Here is a 20531-nt window from a genome sequence, read left to right on the forward strand (position 1 = left end):
TTACAGGTGTGCTTGACTAAGATTTGTGATGGTCATTTCAAAAACTAATTTATAATTCTAAAAACTACAGGTACAAATATATGTGCTATTAAAAATACTGCAGCATTCAAAATTTATTATTTTTTGTTTAAAGGTAATACACCTGTGTTTAGAAAAACAAACAGAATTTATAAAACCAATTAACTTTTATCTTACATTTTATGGACTTTAAAGAGAATTTATAAAGATTTACAGAGTCTTGTTGTATAATGTTGGAGAGAATATATTACATGTTAATGACTCCATATTTGAGGAGTTTATTTGTATAACAGAAAGGTATCTTAACAGCCATTTTTACAATATTACTAAAAATTAAAGTAAAGTTAAAAAACAATAAATTCTCTACTTTATGTGATGGGATAGTACAACTGTGCACATTAACTGCATGTAGAGGGAAGTTAGGATTATATCGTGAGGAAAAAAATTGTTATAAGGAAAAAGTAGTTAATTGTTTTAAGAATTAGAATGAGGATATGATGAATTGTGATGTGTTGTGTTGTGATTTCTCCGTAAGTCTTATGTACTTTGATGACATAGGAAGGAAGAGTTACCATGCTGTAATAGACTCTGGACTTCAAACGATAGACTAGCTTTGTGGAAAGTCCCAGTGGAACTATTTGACTGAAAACAGACTAAAATCTTATTTTGAGAGATAGTTACGCATCTTATCTGTGACACTTTAGTGGTCATTTTAATTTGTCCATTGTAAAGAAAAACAAAAATTAACTGTAAAATGAAGCAAAGAAAAGGATCGTACAACCTCAACATGCCTGGAAGGAAATATGAAGTTGACAATAATTCCAAATATTGGAAAAGTTTATGCTGCTGGTCTGTGCAAGATACTCAAGAACAGTAAGTAGATTACCTGTATATAGTGGACAGTTCTGTGTAGACAGGTTGTCATTGTACCTTTGGAATTATTTTACATAATGTCACTGCTTTTCCGTTCGGTAATTGGAAAAGTTTCCAAATACTCCTTGATGCTCACCTTAATTAGGATTTAAATTTTTTGAATTAATTAAGGATCATTGATAATCTTTTGTAGACAAAACATAAATCTGGGTAACAAAATTTGTATCTGGTATCTATGATCATTCTATAAGGAATGTATAACCCAAGATGTTATGGGGCGAGTATAATTTAGGACTCGAAGCTCAGACTTTTAATAAAAGTCAAACTTCAATAAGAATCTTAATTTTAATGGGCTTGTTTTAAAGGCATGAGTTAGTCTGTACCTGAGTTCAAACTCATTTTGGCTACAGGTTATGTCCTTGCCATTGTTATGAAAAGTTTGAACTTATGTGAACTTACAGCTGACCATGAGTATTGATTGATGATAAGACAAATTACATAGATCCTTTTTGTCCTTCTTTGTTAGATATTTGTTAAAAATATAAATTTGAGATTGTGACACAGTGATGACTGCTGTACCAGATATTTTTAAGATATTTTATTTTTACCAATATTTTGACCATTTGGCCTATTATGTCTGTTTTGTTCACGCATAGTTGTTAATATAATGGAATTTGATGCCACTGTCATACAAGTGAGAGGTTTTGCGCTATAAAACCAAGTTCAATCCACCATTTTCTACATTTGAAAATGCCTGTACCAAGTCAGGAATATGACAGTTTTTTCCATTTGTTTGATGTGTTTTATCATTTGATTTTGCCATTTGATTTGGGACTTTTGTTTTGAATTTTACTTGGAGTTGAGTACTTTTGTGATTTTACTTTTTACATTGACATATTATAGTTAATATTTGCACACTTATAACTCTGAAGTGTTTGGTTTAATTAAAAGCCACTCTTTAGTATAATTTTTCTCAAAATGTTATTTTTGTTGCTGAAACTATGGTTTTCCTCATTGTTGAAGGTTAAAAAGAAAAGAAAATATCAGTTATTGTTCACAACCTTTAGGCAAGTTGGGTGTTCTTTAGTACACATACCCGTTACCAGGGGGGTTTCGGACCCCCCTCCCTCTAAAACCAAATAAGCACTGTTAAAGTCAACGTTATGTATAAATTAATATTGTGACTGTTAAAGTCGAGTTTATGAGTCCAAATATTCCCCCCCCCTCTAAAATTCCTGGCTAAGTGCCTGGTTTAAGATTTATATTTAAATTTTGCCTCAGTAGACGAGGCTTGTTATGAATTAAAGCAATGACCTAATATGAGATGTAAAGAATCATTTATGACTGCCATAAAATTGTAAATTCTGCTGAAAGTGGTGTTAGACACCAATAAATCAATCAGTCAATTTAATTGAGGTACAGTGAAATATAATATGAGATGTATGTTCATTCTAATGTTCTGTGTTAATTTTGTCCAAGCAAGAAGGAAAAAGAATTTTATACAAAGGTTGTGTCTAGAAAAATGGTAAAAGTCTGGAAAGGGAAATAACTGATACCAGATGTATGATAAGCCTGGGATCTGGCCCAATCTAGCTGCTTGTCTCGCTGACAAGATTAGCCAGGATCCCAGGCTAATGTATGATCTGTAATTAATTAGTGAGGTCAAGGTTAATTACATCATGTTGTCAGAGAAGTGTGCCAGAGACAGGGGTAAATGTCATAGAGTATTTATTGATCTATTAGGTGTTTTACGTACAGATGGAAAAAAAAGGGGGGGGGGGGGGGAATGAGTAAATATCTGAATAGAAAAAAAGAGGAAATCCATTGCTTTTAAAAGTTGTAAGAATATATCATATGTAAAAAAAATCATAAGTATTTTATTGCTAAAATCATATGAGTTTCATGTGTAAGCTCAGTTAAGATGAAATTCACTGAGTAATACTACTAGTAGATAAAGGCTTTTTAAAGAAAAGTTTCATCAACTTGAGTTTGTATAGCAAGAATATTGACGACCTTCAAATTGATGAGTAATCAGTCATTACTTTCTGTGAGGCTATTTATAGTTTAAATATTTGAATCTGATTGAAGTTATGTAATCAGCTAAAGGGAAGCAACTCTGTCTAAAAATATTTACTCTAGTTCTATTATGTTCTTTTCTTCTTTTTGTTCGGTTTAAAATTTACAGTCCTACTAATATCATTGGCGGATCCAGGGGGTTCCAGGGGTTGGACCCCCCTTTTTTTGGCCGATCAATGCATTTGAATGGGGACATATAGTTGGACCCCCCCTTTGTCCTGGGTTGGGACCCCCCCTTTTTAAAAATGGCTTGATCCGCCCCTGATATACTCATTATTCACCAACATATCTATAAAATAGTAGGTCTAAGTTATAGCTTTACCATAAATAGTTTTCAAAAGAAGCTTTTAAATCTACAAACTGTCTTCAAAAGAAGCTAATATAAAAATAGTGTGATAGAAAGTTAATCCTACTAAAGCCATGTTTTTTTTAAATCTTTGTGGAAATTAACTTGAAATGTATTCTAACTCATTTCATGGATTTTTTATTCCTCTATAAGCTATTTACTCATAAGTTGACTTTCATTGTTTCGATCAATTGTCATTTAGGGACATTGACTAGCTTTAAATTCAGTAAAGGATTTGCTCATTATTGAAGGCCCTATTATAAAGTGACCAATAGTTGTTAGGTTAAGTTATTTGGTGGAATATTGTCTCATTGGCAGTCATACCACATCTTCTTAATATTTATGAGACCATCTGTTTGATATTTGGTCTCACATCTTGAGAAACCAGTCACCCTGGCGGAATTTAAACCAATCTATTTCTGATTACACTGAATGAACCACACTCATGATTACAAGTAAAATTTTCTATAAATAATAGAAGTGTTAAGATTTCCGTGTTAATTACATAAATGATAAGTAATAGCTCTCTGTATTGTCGAGATAATAATACAGGAAGTTTAACAAGTATAGGATGTGTATCAGCCATAAAATCAACAAAAACTATGTACATGTAAGTTCTTTCCATTTAATATTTTAAAATTTTTATGAAATGATAGAGTTTTTTTTTAATTTCTATTTGGTATCTTTATTTTTTTATTTATTTTTAGGTAGGTTAAATGTACCAAAACTATCAACTGATTGCTATTTGCTTCATGTCCAGTGGCAAATATTTTGAGTATATTCAAGACATGTAAAATGCTGAAATATTTTGATAAAAAAATATTTTCATGTTAATTTGCATATTTTTAAAGCAAGAAGACAAAAGATTAACTATGCGTTCATTTGAAGAAAAAAAATCCCCTTTCTCACCAAAAATAAATAACACCACATCCAAGTTTATAAAAAACAAAGAAAAAAACAGAAACAACAGAAAAAACATACACATAAACAATGCCCCTGCCACTTACAGTGTGATATAAACATCTTTCAACTTTTAGCAAGAAAATCAACTTTAAGATCAAGTGGAATAACAAGTTTTGTATTTGAATTAAAAATTACCATTTAAAGGAAAAATTGGTTATTGATTTGGGTTTTTAAATGTTTCCACAGTGCTTTGTTATAAGAAATATTTCAACCATGATGCTAAGTTCTCACAAGGATAATAACTGCATTTTAAAAATTCTGAACTTTTCTAATATACATTTGTCTTTGACATTGAAGGTTTCTGAAAAGCAAAAATTTCACCTAGATATGATATACTTTATATATTACAATATGAGAATGTGCAGTTGGGTTTAATAAAAAAAAGTTACAGATTTGTCAGAGTTATCTCCCAATTGTACATGCAGATTAGTCAGAGTTATCTCCCATTGTACAGGCAGATTTGTAAGAGTTATCTCCCATCGTAGTGATCGTACAGGCAGATTTGTTAGAGTTATCTCCCATCGTACAGGCAGATTTATTAGAGTTATCTCCCATCGTACAGGCAGATTTGTTAGAGTTATCTCCCATTGTACATGCAGATTAGTCAGATGAATCTCCCATTGTACAGGCAGATTTGTTAGAGTTATCTCCCATCATACAGGCAGATTTCTCAGAGTTATCTCCCAATTGTACATGCAGATTAGTCAGATGAATCTCCCATTGTACAGGCAGATTTGTCAGAGTTATCTCCCAATTGTACATGCAGATTAGTCAGATGAATCTCCCGTTGTACAGGCAGATTTGTCAGAGTTATCTCTAATTGTACAGGCAGATTAGTCAGAGTTATCTCCCATTGTACATGCAGATTAGTCAGAGTTATCTCCCATTGTACATGCAGATAAGTCTAGAGTTATCTCCCATTGTACAGGCAGATTATTCAGAGTAATCTCCCATTGTACAGGCAGATTAGTCAGAGTTTTCTCCCATTGTACAGGCAGATTAGTCAGCGTTATCTCCCATTGTACACACAGATAAGTCGAAGTGATCTGTCATTGTACAGGCAGATTAGTCAGAGTTTTCTCCCATTGTACATACAGATTATTCAGAGTGATCTCCCATTGTACAGGCAGATTTGTTAGTGATCTCCCATTGACAGGCAGATTAGTCAGAGTTATCTCTAATTGTACAGGCAGATTAGTCAGAGTTATCTCCCATTGTACAGGCAGATTAGTCAGAGTTATCTCCCATTGTACAGGCAGTTTTGTTAGAGTTATCTCCCATTGTTCAGGCAGATAAGTAAGAGTTATCTCCCATTGTACAGGCAGATTAGTCAGAGTTATCTCCCATTGTACAGGCAGATTAGTCAGCGTTATCCCCCATTGTACACACAGATTAGTCAGAGTGATCTGCCATTGTACAGGCAGATTAGTCAAGAGTTTTCTTCCATTGTACAGGCAGATTAGTCAGAGTTATCTCACATTGTACACACAGATTAGATGGAGTGATCTGCCATTGAAGGTTACAATACACCATTAGATTTTATGGGCGCAGCCATTTTATGAGCATAACATGGTATTCAGAATTAAGAGTATGGCGAATCCTGATTGGTCGATATGTGCGCCCGTTATTTTTTATTATTAGAGACTTCGTGCACTCTGCTTTATACAAAAGGCAAAATAAAAATTATTCCGTAGCCCTAAAGGCACTGAGATGACTTTTCAACGCTACGACAAGACTTGTATTTTTAAGGGTAAAATTGATAGGCATGGGAGATAAGTACAAAATACGCTAAGAAAAGCAACGCGAACCTATATTTTTTGGACCAAAAAATACTGTCCTAATAACTTTTCTTTGATTCTAGCAAGGTTTCGTTAAGAAAATCAACTTTCTAAAGTCTGTATCTCGAAAAAGGCTACCATTGTCGCCTATGGGGAAATTAATTGTTTATTTTAACCTATACAGCATCGACATTTCTTTATCATAGTGCTCAAAAAGTGTCAAAAACAGTCATTTTACTTGACATTTGATGTGAAACCGCATTTTTTGGTGACAAATGAAATATTGATTATCTAGTTTTTAAGCTATAGTCTGTTTCATATTGGTATTGCGTTTTACCTTAGAAACAAGGGTGGGCTCGACTTTTGACTTACTGTGGAACGAATATGTCATTTTCTGAAGTTCTGCTGATTTGTTCGAAAAGAGCAGGTACACGTCTAGAGTTTGTGAATATAAATCGATTTTTAAACATAACAATCTCGACCCAAGTGCTGTTATCGAGATTACCAAATTCAGCGAAAATGTACGGAAATGATCTCCTTCGAACATTGAAATGTTCACACGAATAACAAACTAAAAGAATAAAAAAAGCACGCCATTTTGTAGTTAACAAACAGTTATCGATGTCAAAACACAAATATTAACACATATTCTATATTTTGAAATGCTATAGTCTGTTTCAAAAATGTACTTTTATACGAAAATGGTTTCATTTAAAACTGTTATTCAAAATTCACCGTAGTAGTAATATATTGGATTGGTTTTGTTATCAATATAATCAGTACTTAATGATATATAAAGAATCATCGGAGAAAGTGGGCATAATCTTCAGTCCTTTTTTAACAGAACCGCATTTACTCAAAACAACAGGTTTTTTTTCTTCACATTTTTCGACTGGGGTCACCTCCGATAAAAAATTGTGAAAATTCAGAGAGTAAAGCCAGAACGGTTTGAAGATGATTTATTTGTGGCATATATATTTGTGCATCTAACGCACTATGAATTGCACGATACAAGAAAGTATTAAATACCGTATAGGTTACAATACACCATTAGATTTTATGGGCGCAGCCATTTTATGAGCATAACATGGTATTCAGAATTAAGAGTATGGCGAATCCTGATTGGTCGATATGTGCGCCCGTTATTTTTTATTATTAGAGACTTCGTGCACTCTGCTTTATACAAAAGGCAAAATAAAAATTATTCCGTAGCCCTAAAGGCACTGAGATGACTTTTCAACGCTACGACAAGACTTGTATTTTTAAGGGTAAAATTGATAGGCATGGGAGATAAGTACAAAATACGCTAAGAAAAGCAACGCGAACCTATATTTTTTGGACCAAAAAATACTGTCCTAATAACTTTTCTTTGATTCTAGCAAGGTTTCGTTAAGAAAATCAACTTTCTAAAGTCTGTATCTCGAAAAAGGCTACCATTGTCGCCTATGGGGAAATTAATTGTTTATTTTAACCTGTACAGACAGATTAGTCAGAGTTTTCTCCCATTGTACATACAGATTAGTCAGAGTTATCTCCTATTGTGCATGCAGATTTGTCAGAGTTATCTCCCATTGTACATACAGATTAGTCAGAATAATCTCCCATTGTGCATGCAGATTAGTCAGTGTTATCTCCCATCGTACAGGCAGATTTGTCAGAGTTATCTCCCATTGAACATGCAGATTACCCAGAGTTATCTCCCATTGTACAGGCAGATTAGTCAGAGTGATCTCCCATTGTACATACAGATTAGTCAGAGTTATCTCCCATTGTACATACAGATTTGTCAGAGTTATCTGCCATTGTACAGGCAGATTAGTCAGAGTTATCTTCCATTGTACATATGTACGAAATCACTTTTATAAATTAAACCGTGAATATACAAGAGCAAGAAAAGTTAAAAAGAAAGAATTTAAAAAATCTATACTTTTAGAGTTAGAAGGGTTACATGACAATAACCCAAAATTGTATTGGAAGCTTATAAACGATCTTCAGAATAAAAGTTCATGTAATATAGAGAATAACATAACTCGGACTCAATGGATATAGCATTTTCAGGCCTTGAACTCTTTCAATTTAGAATTTACAGATCGTTTAAAAGAACTTGATAAAAAGCTAGAAGATGCTGAAAAAAATAAATGTTTCAATGATCTAGATTTTCCAATAAAGGACTCAGAAATATATTCTGCTATTGGTAGATTAAAAAGGGATAAAGCTCCTGGATTAGATCATATTAGCAACAACATGTTGAAAAGTGGCCAAATTTTCTTAACAAAATGTTTAATTAAATTGTTTAATACCAGTTTATTATATGGTTTATATCCTAAATCATGGGCGGAAGGATATATAAAAACGCTGCATAAAGGTGGCGATAAAGATGAACCAAGTAACTATAGAGGCCTGACAATCACCAGCTGTGTTGGTAAATTATTCAATTGTATATTAAACTCTAGATTGGATAATTTTTTAATAAAGCATAATCTAATAGATGACTCTCAGATTGGTTTTACAAAAAAGGCTAGAACATCTAACCATATGTTTATATTAAAATGCATTATTGATAAATATTGTTCACATAAGGATGGTAGAGTGTTTGCCTGCTTTGTTGATTTAAGAAAGGCTTTTGACACTGTAATTCATACAGGATTAAGACTTAAACTCTTAGAAATAGGGGTTGGTACTAAATTTTATAATGTTATTAAGAATATGTATTCTGTAAGTAAATCTTGTATAAAAACAAGTAACACTGCTCGCACTGAAATGTTTGATAGTAAATTGGGAGTTAAGCAAGGCGACAACCTAAGTCCTAACTTGTTCAAAATTTTTATAAATGACCTAAACTCTCGGCCTATACATTGTTTGATGTATGCAGATGATATTGTTCTGCTCTCTTCCTCATCGCATGGTCTTCAACAAAAACTAGATATTTTAGATGAGTTTTGCAAACAGTGGTGTCTTACTGTAAATTTATCTAAAACCAAAGTGCTTTTATTCAATAAGGCAGGCAGACATCTCAAATATGATTTCAAATACAATGGAAAAATTGTTGAATGTGTAACCAAATGTAAATATCTTGGCATTACTTTTTGTTCATCTGGATCTTTCTCCTATGCTCAAAATGAACTTTTTCAGAAGGGCCTAAAGGCTTATTTTAAACTGTGCAAGGAATTTATATCTCACTGTCCTTCACCTAAAATCTCATTACATGTATTCGATCACACTATTTTGCTAATATTATTATATGGTTGTGAAATTTGGGGTTATTTTAATCCCTTTACATCAAGATTGAAAAAAAAACCTGATTTGTCCTTTGATCAAATTTATGAAAGACTTAAATGTGAAGATTTGCATGTTAAATTATGTAAATTTGTTTAAGGTTGTGGAAAAAAGATTACAAATTTTGCCTGCTTGTCAGAACTTGGCAGATTACCCACACGTTTTAATATCGTCAGTTCAATGCTTAAATATTGGCACCGTTTAGAAAATTTGGATAATCAATTTCCAATTCTAAAAGATGCCTATTTAACTTCCAAAGAGTTGTACGAAAAAAAACATTCTTCTTGGTATGGCTCTGTTTATATACAGAAAAAACGAATTTTTGATAACAATGCTGACTTAACATGCTTAAAGTCAATGAAAACAAATGGTTTTAAGAAGACATGTAAAAAAGATATGAAAATTCATTATATTAATCTTTGTCAAAAACAAAAAACATCATTATCAGATGACAAACTGTGTACATACTTCAAGTTTAAACAAAACTTTGGATTTGAAAATTATTTAAATATTATAAAAGATTTTGGATATCAGCTCATAGACTTCAAATAGAGTTAGGAAGATATCAAAGTATTATCAGGCAAAATAGATTGTGTATTCATTGCTCATCTGGCGAGGTAGATGATGAGAACCATTTTTTACTAACATGTACAAAGTATAGAGGTGAACGTTATGATCTTATTAATGATATTTGTTTGAAATGTTCTTATTTTACCCAACTACAAAATCCTGAAAAATTTATTTGGGTGATGAGTAATGAAGATCATGAAATTTTATGTAAAATTTGTTGTCTTATAGCCAAACATGAACATACTAATTAAAGAGTAGTGGGACCTTGTCACTTCACTTGCACCTGCTACTGCTATGCTAGAGTGTTGAATATGTATACATATGCATTTGTAAATATAATTAAATAAGATTTTGGATGCCAAAACCTTTTAGTATCATCCCTTGGTGAATTCTGCATTAAAAGTGAACAATATTTTTTTTTACTTTTGTGCACTAGTCACGAGGAGGTTAAGACGGTATCTAAAATTCCACTTTCTAACATGTCCAAGTTCATTTGCCCTTGGTCTCTTTTCTATTTTAGTAACTTGTATTATTTATTCCTTCAACTTATTTTTATGGATAAGAGACAAGGTGGACCTCTGTTAGCAAACTATTTCCATTCTCCATTTAATATGGTGAATTAATAAATTATTAAACTATTTTTGCTGGCATTCTAGCATAGCAGAGAAACTTTGACAGAACAAATAACAATAACAATTGTTTTATGTTGTGACATTTTATATGATATATATATTCTATGATATTATATTCTCTTCTTGTGAATTGAAATTTTAATTTTATCTTCATTATATGTTTTTGTGTTAAGAATCAGAATGTATTGTTTATTGTTGTCATTATGTCCCATCAGGGGCCCTTAATTGGAAAATAAAGAAATTTGAACTTTGAACTTTGTACATACAGATTACTCAGAGTTATCTCCCATTGTACATACAGATTACTCAGAGTTATCTCCCATTGTACAGGCAGATATGTTTTCTTTTGTATCATCTGACAAACTAAACTAATAACTAACTGTCACAAAATAGCCTGTTTATTTCTTTCCTTTTAGTCAATTTGTCTAAAATCAGCCTAACAATGATAGATGTGTTAATTTGCTTTTGGAAATTCTTTTTGTTCCTCCCTTGCTTGGATTTGAATAGGTATAACTAGTGTAATAGATGTGCCTTGATGTGGCTAGGTTAATTCCCCTTAATTTGGACAGATTAATTATTTAGTATTTAAATGTTTATTTTAAGTTTAATTTTATTTAAACACAGTAAGATAAAAGTAAGGATTGTTAATTTAACTGTTTTAATATTTAACTTTCGATGTTTTTATAATCATTTATGAATTATCATTTATTCAACTTTTCTTCAGAACTGTTTCAGTTAAAGATACCCTGTTTAATGACATGTTTAGAATATCATTTGATATTCAGTCTGAGTTGGCCTTGCACAGGCCTCCAAACACTTGTCGGACTGTATCACTTCACTTGAGTTTAGAGTTAGCCACCATTTCTGTGCATTTCGCCAGAGTTAGTCACCCCTTTATGGTGCAAATTTCACTACTTTAAAACACAACGCGAAGCAAATTTACTTTACTTTTAAGACTAACTCTGGGAACACTTCATTTTCATTTTTCCTTTAAAATAACTCTATTTTTGAACTTCAGTTTAGAAAGTTTTCTGACTCCTGTTTATACCCGACTTTGTTTAATACATGCAATTTTGTACATTTGTGAATAAAATATAGTTTTGTTTGATTCACTGTCTGTTGTTCAGCCATAATCTGATATCAGGTATCCCAAAGGTCGAATAGGGGCGAAGTACTGGCCGCTACACGTCCCAGAAGGTGTCGTCACCGATCCCCTCTGTTACACTAGAATAACATGGCTTGGTACTTATATATATAATTTGCCATACCATAACTATACCTGAATACACATTCTCTTTGATCATTGTGTTTACAAATTACATTGTCATGATTGTGAATACTTTATTACAGATAATAATCTTATTGACTTTTAAATATGTTGTTAACATACTTTGGATTAAAATGTTATCATGTATAGAAATGGATTAAAAGTTACATCATATCTTAAAAGGGAAAAGGGGGGGGGGGTCATTATAATATTCTGGCCCAGATTAATCAACTCATAACTAATCTTCTTGACTTTTTTACTTTGATGTATAGACATTCTGCCAAAAAAATAGGTAAATAAAAGTGAAACAGAAATCAGATGTAATTCACAGTGGAATCATAGAGTGCTTTGAAATTCATTTCATTTAGAGTAAACCTTTACTATGTAATGGATTTACCTTGGCTAGAGACAAGATAGCTTTCAAGACAATTACTAGGTAACGAATAATACCACAGCTAGAGACAAGATAGCTTTCAAGACAATTACTAGGTAACGAATAATACCACAGCTAGAGACAAACTAGTATACAACTTGTAATGGTGTTTATCTGTGTTCATTTTTATTGATTGCTTGATTTCATCATTTTGTTTTAAACATTTGGAAATTATAACTATGAGAATTGTTACATTGTTGAGAGTTATGAAGGGGGTGTGAAGATAATATCAGGATATTGTTGTTTATTCATCAATGTATTATGGCAGCTGGTACAATCAGGGAAAATTAAACATAAAAACAGGTAGGCTTATTTTAAATGAAAAACACAGGTAGTTTTTAAATATTCTTGTTAATTACTAAGTCGGATAAAGCAGGAAATAGCAGGAAATTATAAGGACATCAAAACCATAAATGTATGACTACCCCACCCCACTCCGAACCTTCTGGGAGATATGGCTATGGCTGACCATGTTTGGTGGTTTGGTATGAATACCATCAGCTTCCACAGGTAACATTACATCACAGATGTTTGCATGGGTACCATTCTTTATTAATATATATTATTCTTTGAAAAGAAATTTCAATTCAATCTTAAAACATATAAACAAAGTGTATATACCCTTAATAACTAAGATTTAAATACCCTTGATACGGTTATGTTTAAGCTCTACACACGTCAACACAGTAGATTTAAAAAGATATTTAAAAATATATAGAGAGACTTAACTAAGGAAGTTATATAAAGTCAGACATCTTTAAATTTTGAAATGGCGTTTGCAAGTTCAATACAAAAAGGACAGATTCCAGTTGGATGTCAGTTATGTGAAGGTGGGAATAAGATTCAATGGAAATGTAGCACATGCGAGTCGCTCATGTGTTCAAAGTGTAAGGATGGAGTCCATCTAAAGATTGGGAAAGATCATAAAATTCTTAATATAAAAGAAATTGGAAAACAGGAAGACACAATAATATTCAGTGATGTCAAGTGTGATGAACATTCTAACCAGGCTTGCTGTTTGTATTGTAATACTTGTAATAAACTGATCTGTTTCAAGTGTATCACTAAGGTTCATAATGGACATGAGTTAATTGAAGAAGAAGATTTTAATAAAGGCAAAGTAGAACTGAAACCTCAACAGAAGAGTAAAATTAAGTTAGAAATATCCAAAGTTTATACAACAGATCTTACTTATATTCACTTTATAGCCGTATGTTCTGATGGTTCTATGTGGATGGCAGATAATATCAAATTAAAGTTACAAAATGTCAAACTTAGGGAGAATAGAACTGAAGTTATAACAAGTCTTAACACTGAGATTTATGGAATGGCAAAAACTCATTCAAATAACATTCTTGTAAAGACACAAGGTGAGACTAAACTCAAACTAATCAACACCTTGACAGGGGAGATAACTGATTCCAGGTATGATGTTAAACCATTGATACCAGTCTGTATCCATGTTACCAGTGATCACAGAGTTATCATAGGAGCCCTTTCTGGAGGTAAACCATTCCCTGTCACAGGAAGACGTGTAGTGGTGGTCATGGATCAGGAAGGGAAACAACTCAAGGAATATGAACATGACAATCATAACAAACGATTATTTTCCTTCCCTATAAGTGTAACTACTACCAGTAATGGTAACATCTGTGTGCTGGATGGCTTAGATTATGATCAAAGAGGTAGAGTGGTAGTGTTATCACCAGGAGGAGACATTCTAGGAACTTACACTGGTCACCCTGATGTCAACACAGAGAAGAAACCATTTAAACCTTTAAGAATACTAACAACACCATTAGATAATATCATTGTCACAGATGTTGACAATCATTTATTACATATATTGACTGACCAAGGACAAAGTATTACCTACTACAACCTCCGTGACATAGGGATCTTAGGTCCATTCTCCATAGCTCTGTCTACATCAGGAACTATCTATATTGGATGTGTAAGTGCAGACAGAAGTCCCGACACAACAAAGGCCAAACTTTATGAGTTAAACTTTTCTGGATTCTAAAGATTTCCCTTGCTCTCTTTACAACAGGAACTATCTATATAGGATGTATACATGAGAGAGGAAGTCCAAACACCACAAAGACCAAACTTTATGAGGCAAATTTTTTTGGATTCTAAATATTTACCTTGTTCTGTCTACATACAGAACTATATATATGGGATTTGTTAGTGAACAACAAAGTAAAAAAACTAAACAATTTTAACTTAATTCTGGATTCTAGTGATTTCCTTTGCACATTAGGACCTTTCTATATTTAATGTGTTAATGATAGCACGAGTTTAAATAGGCTGGATGATTAAGGATTTGATTTAAAAATTAATTTGATAATGGAATATTTTTGAAACAATAGTTAAATTGTTATAAGTAAATTTCTGTTTCAAACAAATATTTACCCATTTTGCCAATACAATGCCTATAGATTAATTGATTGTTGGTTGCTTCATTTCCAGTGGCAAATATTTCATGCATATTCAGGACAACAGTTCCTATGGACAATCTCTACATATTTCAATAACTTTAAATAATAAATGATTGTTTTCATATTTATTAAATTATATTTTCATAACAAAATCTAAGTCATGGTTATCCCATAATTCCATATGTATCAAGTTTAAATTAAGTCTTTAAGTTCTAAACAGTAAACCTGTAAAAACTGGTAAAGGCTGCAGCAGCATGTCATTAGCAGTAGCCATATTATACACATAAAAATAAAAAGATGTGGTATGATTTCCAATGAGACAACTCTCCACAGGATATTAATTGACACAGAAATTAACAACAGGTTTCCATACTGCCTTCAACAATGTGTGAAATCCAGACAACGTTGTCAGCTGTAAAAGGATAATATATAAAATACTGAAGGAAATTTCCTTTTAAAAGATGACAATAGTGATTGAATATTAGTAATATTGTTTGAATATGGAGTTCAATCTTTCTGAAGTTTGCTCATTGTTGAAGTCAGTTATAGCTGACTATATAGTCAGTTTGGGTTTTACTCTTGCTGTTTGAATATGGAGTTCAATCTTTCTTTAATTTGCTCATTGTTGAAGTCACTTGTAGCTGACGATACAGTTTGGGTTTTACTCTTTGTTGAAGGTATATGGTGACTTGTAATTGCTTACATATCTCTGGTGGATTGTTAGGTCTTACCTAGAAATTATCCGGGAAAATTACAGACTGTAAAAATATGAAGGTTTGCAAGTCTTAGAGTTTCATGATTCAGACAGATAAATATCTAGTAAGGAAATCTGCTACCTGGCTATTAGAAATGGTGAATGGCAAATATAGGTCAATATTTAAACATGATACATACCTTGTATACAATTTGTTCTTGACTTTTAAACTAAAGAACATTGTACAAAATATTGATTTAAATTTATTGAATGGAGTATATTATTAAAGGAATGTCTTATTAACTTTTTAAATAGAATGCAAATGAGGTATTTAAAATTAATTAAAGTTGTCTATGGACTACCATACAACAAACATTGGTTTAGAATTTGAGTTATCTCCCATTATATGCATCAGAGCATTTATGTTAAAACTTGAAATATTTATTTAGACAAAATTACCCTATTTTGTAATATGAATTAATCATGTTGATGTTTTAAAAATGAAAGTTCTTGTTATGTGTACTCTACTGATGTCCACGAAATTAAAACACAAAAAAATCAATCTTTTAAAATATCTGTTTTATTAAATACTCAAAGTTGTTGCTTAATGTCCAGTGGCAGATATTTCATGCATGTTCATGACATCAATGGCTATAGACAATCTCTACAGATTTCAATACCTTTAATGATTGTTTTCATATTCATTAAATTATATTTTCATTGCTGAAACTAATTCATGGTTCTCCCAAAATTCCCAATGCATCAAGTTCTTATTGAGTTTTCTACTGTGTTTTTAACTTGTTGAAACTAAGGTAAAGGCTGCAGTATGTCGTTAAAAAGAGCCATAGTATACACTGTACATAAAAATAAGCTGGCTAATGACACAGCTCTATTCAAAAGACCAATATTGACACAGAAATTAACCACTATAGATCACTATGTGCCTTCAACAATGAATAAAACTCATACCACAATAACTGCACTAAAAGTCAGCTATTATAAAAGTATAACAGAATAGTGAAGGATGAATGAATCTGCATTTCAAACTTTGATTTAAACTTTTAGTCCTGATAAAACACCAGGCTGTAAAATGTCAATGAAAAAACATTTGAATATTTTAAGGAGGGTGGTAAAGGGTTATTTTCGTGCAATGTGATCACCGTTTTTTATTTCACGTTTAAAAGAGGGACGAAAGATACCAAAGGGACAGTCAAACTCGTAAATCTAAAACAAACTGACAACGCCATGGCTAAAAATGAAAAAGACAAACAGAAAAACAATAGTACACATGACACAACATAGAAAACTAAAGAATAAACAACACGAACCCCACCAAAAACTAGGGGTGATCTCAGGTGCTCCGGAAGGGTAAGCAGATCCTGCTCCACATGCGGCACCCGTCGTGTTGCTTATGTGATTACAAATCCGGTAAATAGTCTAATTCGGTAGGTCAAATTCATGAAAGGGAAGGGGATTGAACATGTTTTTCCTTTTTTATTTGATGTTCAGTCGTGCAAGACGGGTGCCTCGTTCAATGTGTTCTGCTTATTTAATTTTACGTGCATCATGATTTTCAAAGTCTTATTTTGCGTGCTCGGTATTTTTCAAATAAAATTCACTTGGCTGCAAGGGGGGTCAAGAAATACTTTTTTAAAAGCCGTAAAACAATTATATCATAAATGTGTATACTAAATCGGGAATATCAAGTAAAACAAAGAGTTAATATATACAAGAAGACATTGATTCAGTCACGAAAAGGTTCACATAAAAGTATTTATTTTTTCGTGCAAAGTTCATTACAGAAATTATTTCTAGTTCAAAGTGAAATATATCACTTTTTTTTCGTAGAAGCACCCCCCCCTTTTACCACCCTCTTTAAGCCTAATAACTGATGTATTATTGATTTAATTAAGTTCAATATTAAGTATGCATAAAGGAGATGATTTGTATGTACTTCATTGGTACAGCAATCCAACAACAAAAATAACAAAAATGTTCAGCAAGAATATTGTGATTGTTATAATAACACTGAACGTGATGTTTAATGTTTAACTTTTGGAAGAATATTTAAAAGACAAATAAATGCAAGTTTAATGAATGAGCAATAAAGGGTTATTACATATGATATGGCTTTGTGTTTTACTTCTATAAAAAAAGAAGATGTGGTATGATTGCCAATGAGACAACTCTCCACAAGAGACCAAAATGACACAGGAATTAACAACTATAGGTAACAGTTCAGCCTTCAACAATGAGGAAATCCCTTACCGCATAGTCAGCTATAAAAGGCCCCTAAAATAACTAAAACAATTCAAACGAGAAAACTACTAGTCTCATATATGAAAAAAAATGTACTAGGATTAGTATAATACTGATTGTGGTAAGATAGACCCAGTGAGTACAAGGACTTTGAGGAATTCACATTGAAAATTACAAATACCCTTAAAAAAAAGTATAGATTAATAATTACTGATGGGCTTTTGAATAGATAACTTTAAACATAATGGTTTTTGTTTGTTGTTGAAGGCAGTTATGTAACTGATTATACAGTATGGGTTTTGTTTGTTGTTGAAGGCAGTTATGTAACTGATTATACAGTATGGGCTTTGTTTGTTGTTGAAGGCAGTTATGTAACTGATTATACAGTATGGGCTTTGTTTGTTGTTGAAGGCAGTTATGTAACTGATTATACAGTATGGGCTTTGTTTGTTGTTGAAGGCAGTTATGTAACTGATTATACAGTAATGGGTTTTGTTTGTTGTTGAAGGCAGTTATGTAACTGATTATACAGTATGGGTTTTGTTTGTTGTTGAAGGCAGTTATGTAACTGATTATACAGTATGGGTTTTGTTCATTGTTAGAGGCAGAAATGTCACTGGATTATTGGTTCAAGAAAGTAGATGGGAAAACAACAGAGACTTTTAAAACATTAAGGTCTAAGAGTTGATTCAGGCAGGTTTCTTAAAAATATCCATTTAGAAAATTGCTATCTAGTTATTAAAATTCTGAATGGAAAATTAAGATTTAAACACGTTAGGATACCTTGTAAACAATTTGTCCTTCACTTTATGATACAGTCAAGAAAATAATATATCTTTTTAAAGGTTTAATTGAATGGGGTTCATAACTAATGGAATGTCTTAGCTATTAAAATGAATTAAAATGAAGTATTTACAATTTATTTAAGTTTTCTATGGTCTACATCAAGCTTTTGTCTATATATTGAGTTATCGCCAATCATATTCGTTAAATTGAAATTTAAACTATTTTGTAAGAAGAATTGATCATTTTGAACAAAGTGACTGAAAAATTGTATGCCCAAGACTACTCTAGTTATCTCCCTTTATACATACAGATTTGTCAGAGTTATCTCCCATTGTACATCCAAGACTACTCCAATTATCTTCCTTTATACATGCAGATTTGTCAGAGTTATCTCCCATTGTACATCCAAGACTACTCCAGTTATCTCCCTTTATACATGCAGATTTGTCAGAGTTATCTCCCATTGTACATCAAAGACTACTCCAGTTATCTCCCTTTATACTTGCAGATTTGTCTGAGTTATCTCCCATTGTACATCAAAGACTACTCCGGTTATCTCCCATTGTACATCCTAGACTACTCCAGTTATGTCCCTTTATACATGCAGATATGTCTTATAATGAAATTCTGATTGGTGTTGATGTCTTTCTTGGAAATTATAAATATTACTTACCTCAAATTATATTGAAGAGTTGTTTTTCAACATTTTTCTTGAGGAATTCTTTTTGTCATCTGTTGAGTTAATAACAGTTTTTATAGTCACATTTCTACAATTAATGTGACTGCTATGATTCATAGTTTAAATCACAGCTGAAATGAATAGGAAAGAAAATCTAAAAGGTCGGATTCAGTATTTGTAACGAAAAATTGGTGTTTAATACAAAACAAATTTAAATTTATTTGTAACTATTTTTTAAACTGAACTAAAAAAAAAACTGACTGTCCCTAAATGGCACAAAGAAATAAAAAGGAGCATTAAACACCAATCAATCAATCAAACTTTCAAACTTTTATTGAGTTTTATTTTATATTTATATCTATTAAATTATTATTGTTGTCATGTTGGTATACGCAATACCATAAATATACCAATTTAATTGTCATGTTGGTACACCCAATAACATTGATATACCATTCTCAATTTTACTGAATACACATTCTCTTTGATGTATGTGTTAACAAATTACATTGTCAATGTTTTATTACAGATAATATTCTTATTGACTTTTAGATACTTAGTTAACATACTTTGGATTAAAATGTTATAATGTATAGAAATTGATTAAAAGTTACATCTTAATGTAACTAAAATCAATTAGTCACTGGGATATATTGGTGATAATTACCTAAGTTAGGTCATATGTTAAAAGGGGGGTCATTATAATATTCCTGCACAGATTAATCAACTTATAACTAATCTTGTTGACTTTTTATACGACCGCAAATTTTGAAAAAATTTTCGTCGTATATTGCTATCACGTTGGCGTCGTCGTCGTCGTCGTCGTCGTCGTCTGTCGTCGTCGTCGTCGTCGTCCGAATACTTTTAGTTTTCGCACTCTAACTTTAGTAAAAGTGAATAGAAATCTATGAAATTTTAACACAAGGTTTATGACCATAAAAGGAAGGCTGGTATTGATTTTGGGAGTTTTGGTCCCAATATTTTAGGAATTAGGGGCCAAAAAGGGCCCAAATAAGCATTTTCTTGGTTTTCGCACTATAACTTTAGTTCAAGTTAATAGAAATCTATGAAATTTTGACACAAGGTTTATGACCACAAAAGAAGGGATGGGATTGATTTTAGGAGTTTTGGTTTCAACAGTTTAGGAATTAGGGACCAAAAAAGGGCCCAAATAAGCATTATTCTTGGTTTTCGCACAATAACTTTAGTTAAAGTAAATAGAAATCAATGAAATTTAAACACAATGTTTATGACCACAAAAGAAAGGTTGGTATTGATTTTCGGAGTTTCGGTCCCAACAGTTTAGGAATTAGGGGCCAAAAAGGGACCCAAATAAGCATTTTTCTTGGTTTTCGCACCATAGCATTAGTATAAGTAAATAGAAATCTATGAAATTTAAACACAAGGTTTATGACTATAAAAGGAAGGTTGGTATTGATT

At 32.0% G+C, this 20531-nt stretch overlaps 2 protein-coding genes across 10 annotated transcripts in view; both read left to right on the forward strand.

The window, feature by feature from the left end:
• The window catches only part of LOC134692957 (rap1 GTPase-activating protein 1-like), a 252361-nt gene that overhangs the window by 79074 nt on the left and 152756 nt on the right, over nucleotides 1–20531 (forward strand). Inside the window, exon 1 of one of the 9 annotated variants that reach the window (XM_063553621.1) lies at nucleotides 676–891. The exons of 7 other annotated variants lie outside the window; for them this stretch is intronic. In XM_063553621.1, the coding sequence (XP_063409691.1) occupies nucleotides 773–891 (119 nt within the window). In that variant the 5' untranslated portion in view covers nucleotides 676–772. Of the gene's footprint in view, nucleotides 1–675; nucleotides 892–3823; nucleotides 3924–20531 lie in introns of those variants that run through there. One more of the 9 variants, XM_063553624.1, reaches the window with a different exon arrangement.
• LOC134692923 (uncharacterized) lies at nucleotides 12899–15560 on the forward strand. Its single transcript, XM_063553565.1, has one exon. The coding sequence runs from the start codon at nucleotides 13002–13004 to the stop codon at nucleotides 14253–14255; it is 1254 nt and encodes a 417-aa protein (XP_063409635.1). The 5' UTR covers nucleotides 12899–13001; the 3' UTR covers nucleotides 14256–15560.

Source organism: Mytilus trossulus, chromosome 12 (assembly GCF_036588685.1).
Source record: "Mytilus trossulus isolate FHL-02 chromosome 12, PNRI_Mtr1.1.1.hap1, whole genome shotgun sequence".
NCBI lineage: Eukaryota > Metazoa > Mollusca > Bivalvia > Mytilida > Mytilidae > Mytilus > Mytilus trossulus.

Excerpts from the sequence above, each read along its gene's own strand:
- LOC134692923 (XM_063553565.1), top strand. The coding sequence starts at position 13,002 with ATGGCGTTTGCAAGTTCAATACAAAAAGGACAGATTCCAGTTGGATGT.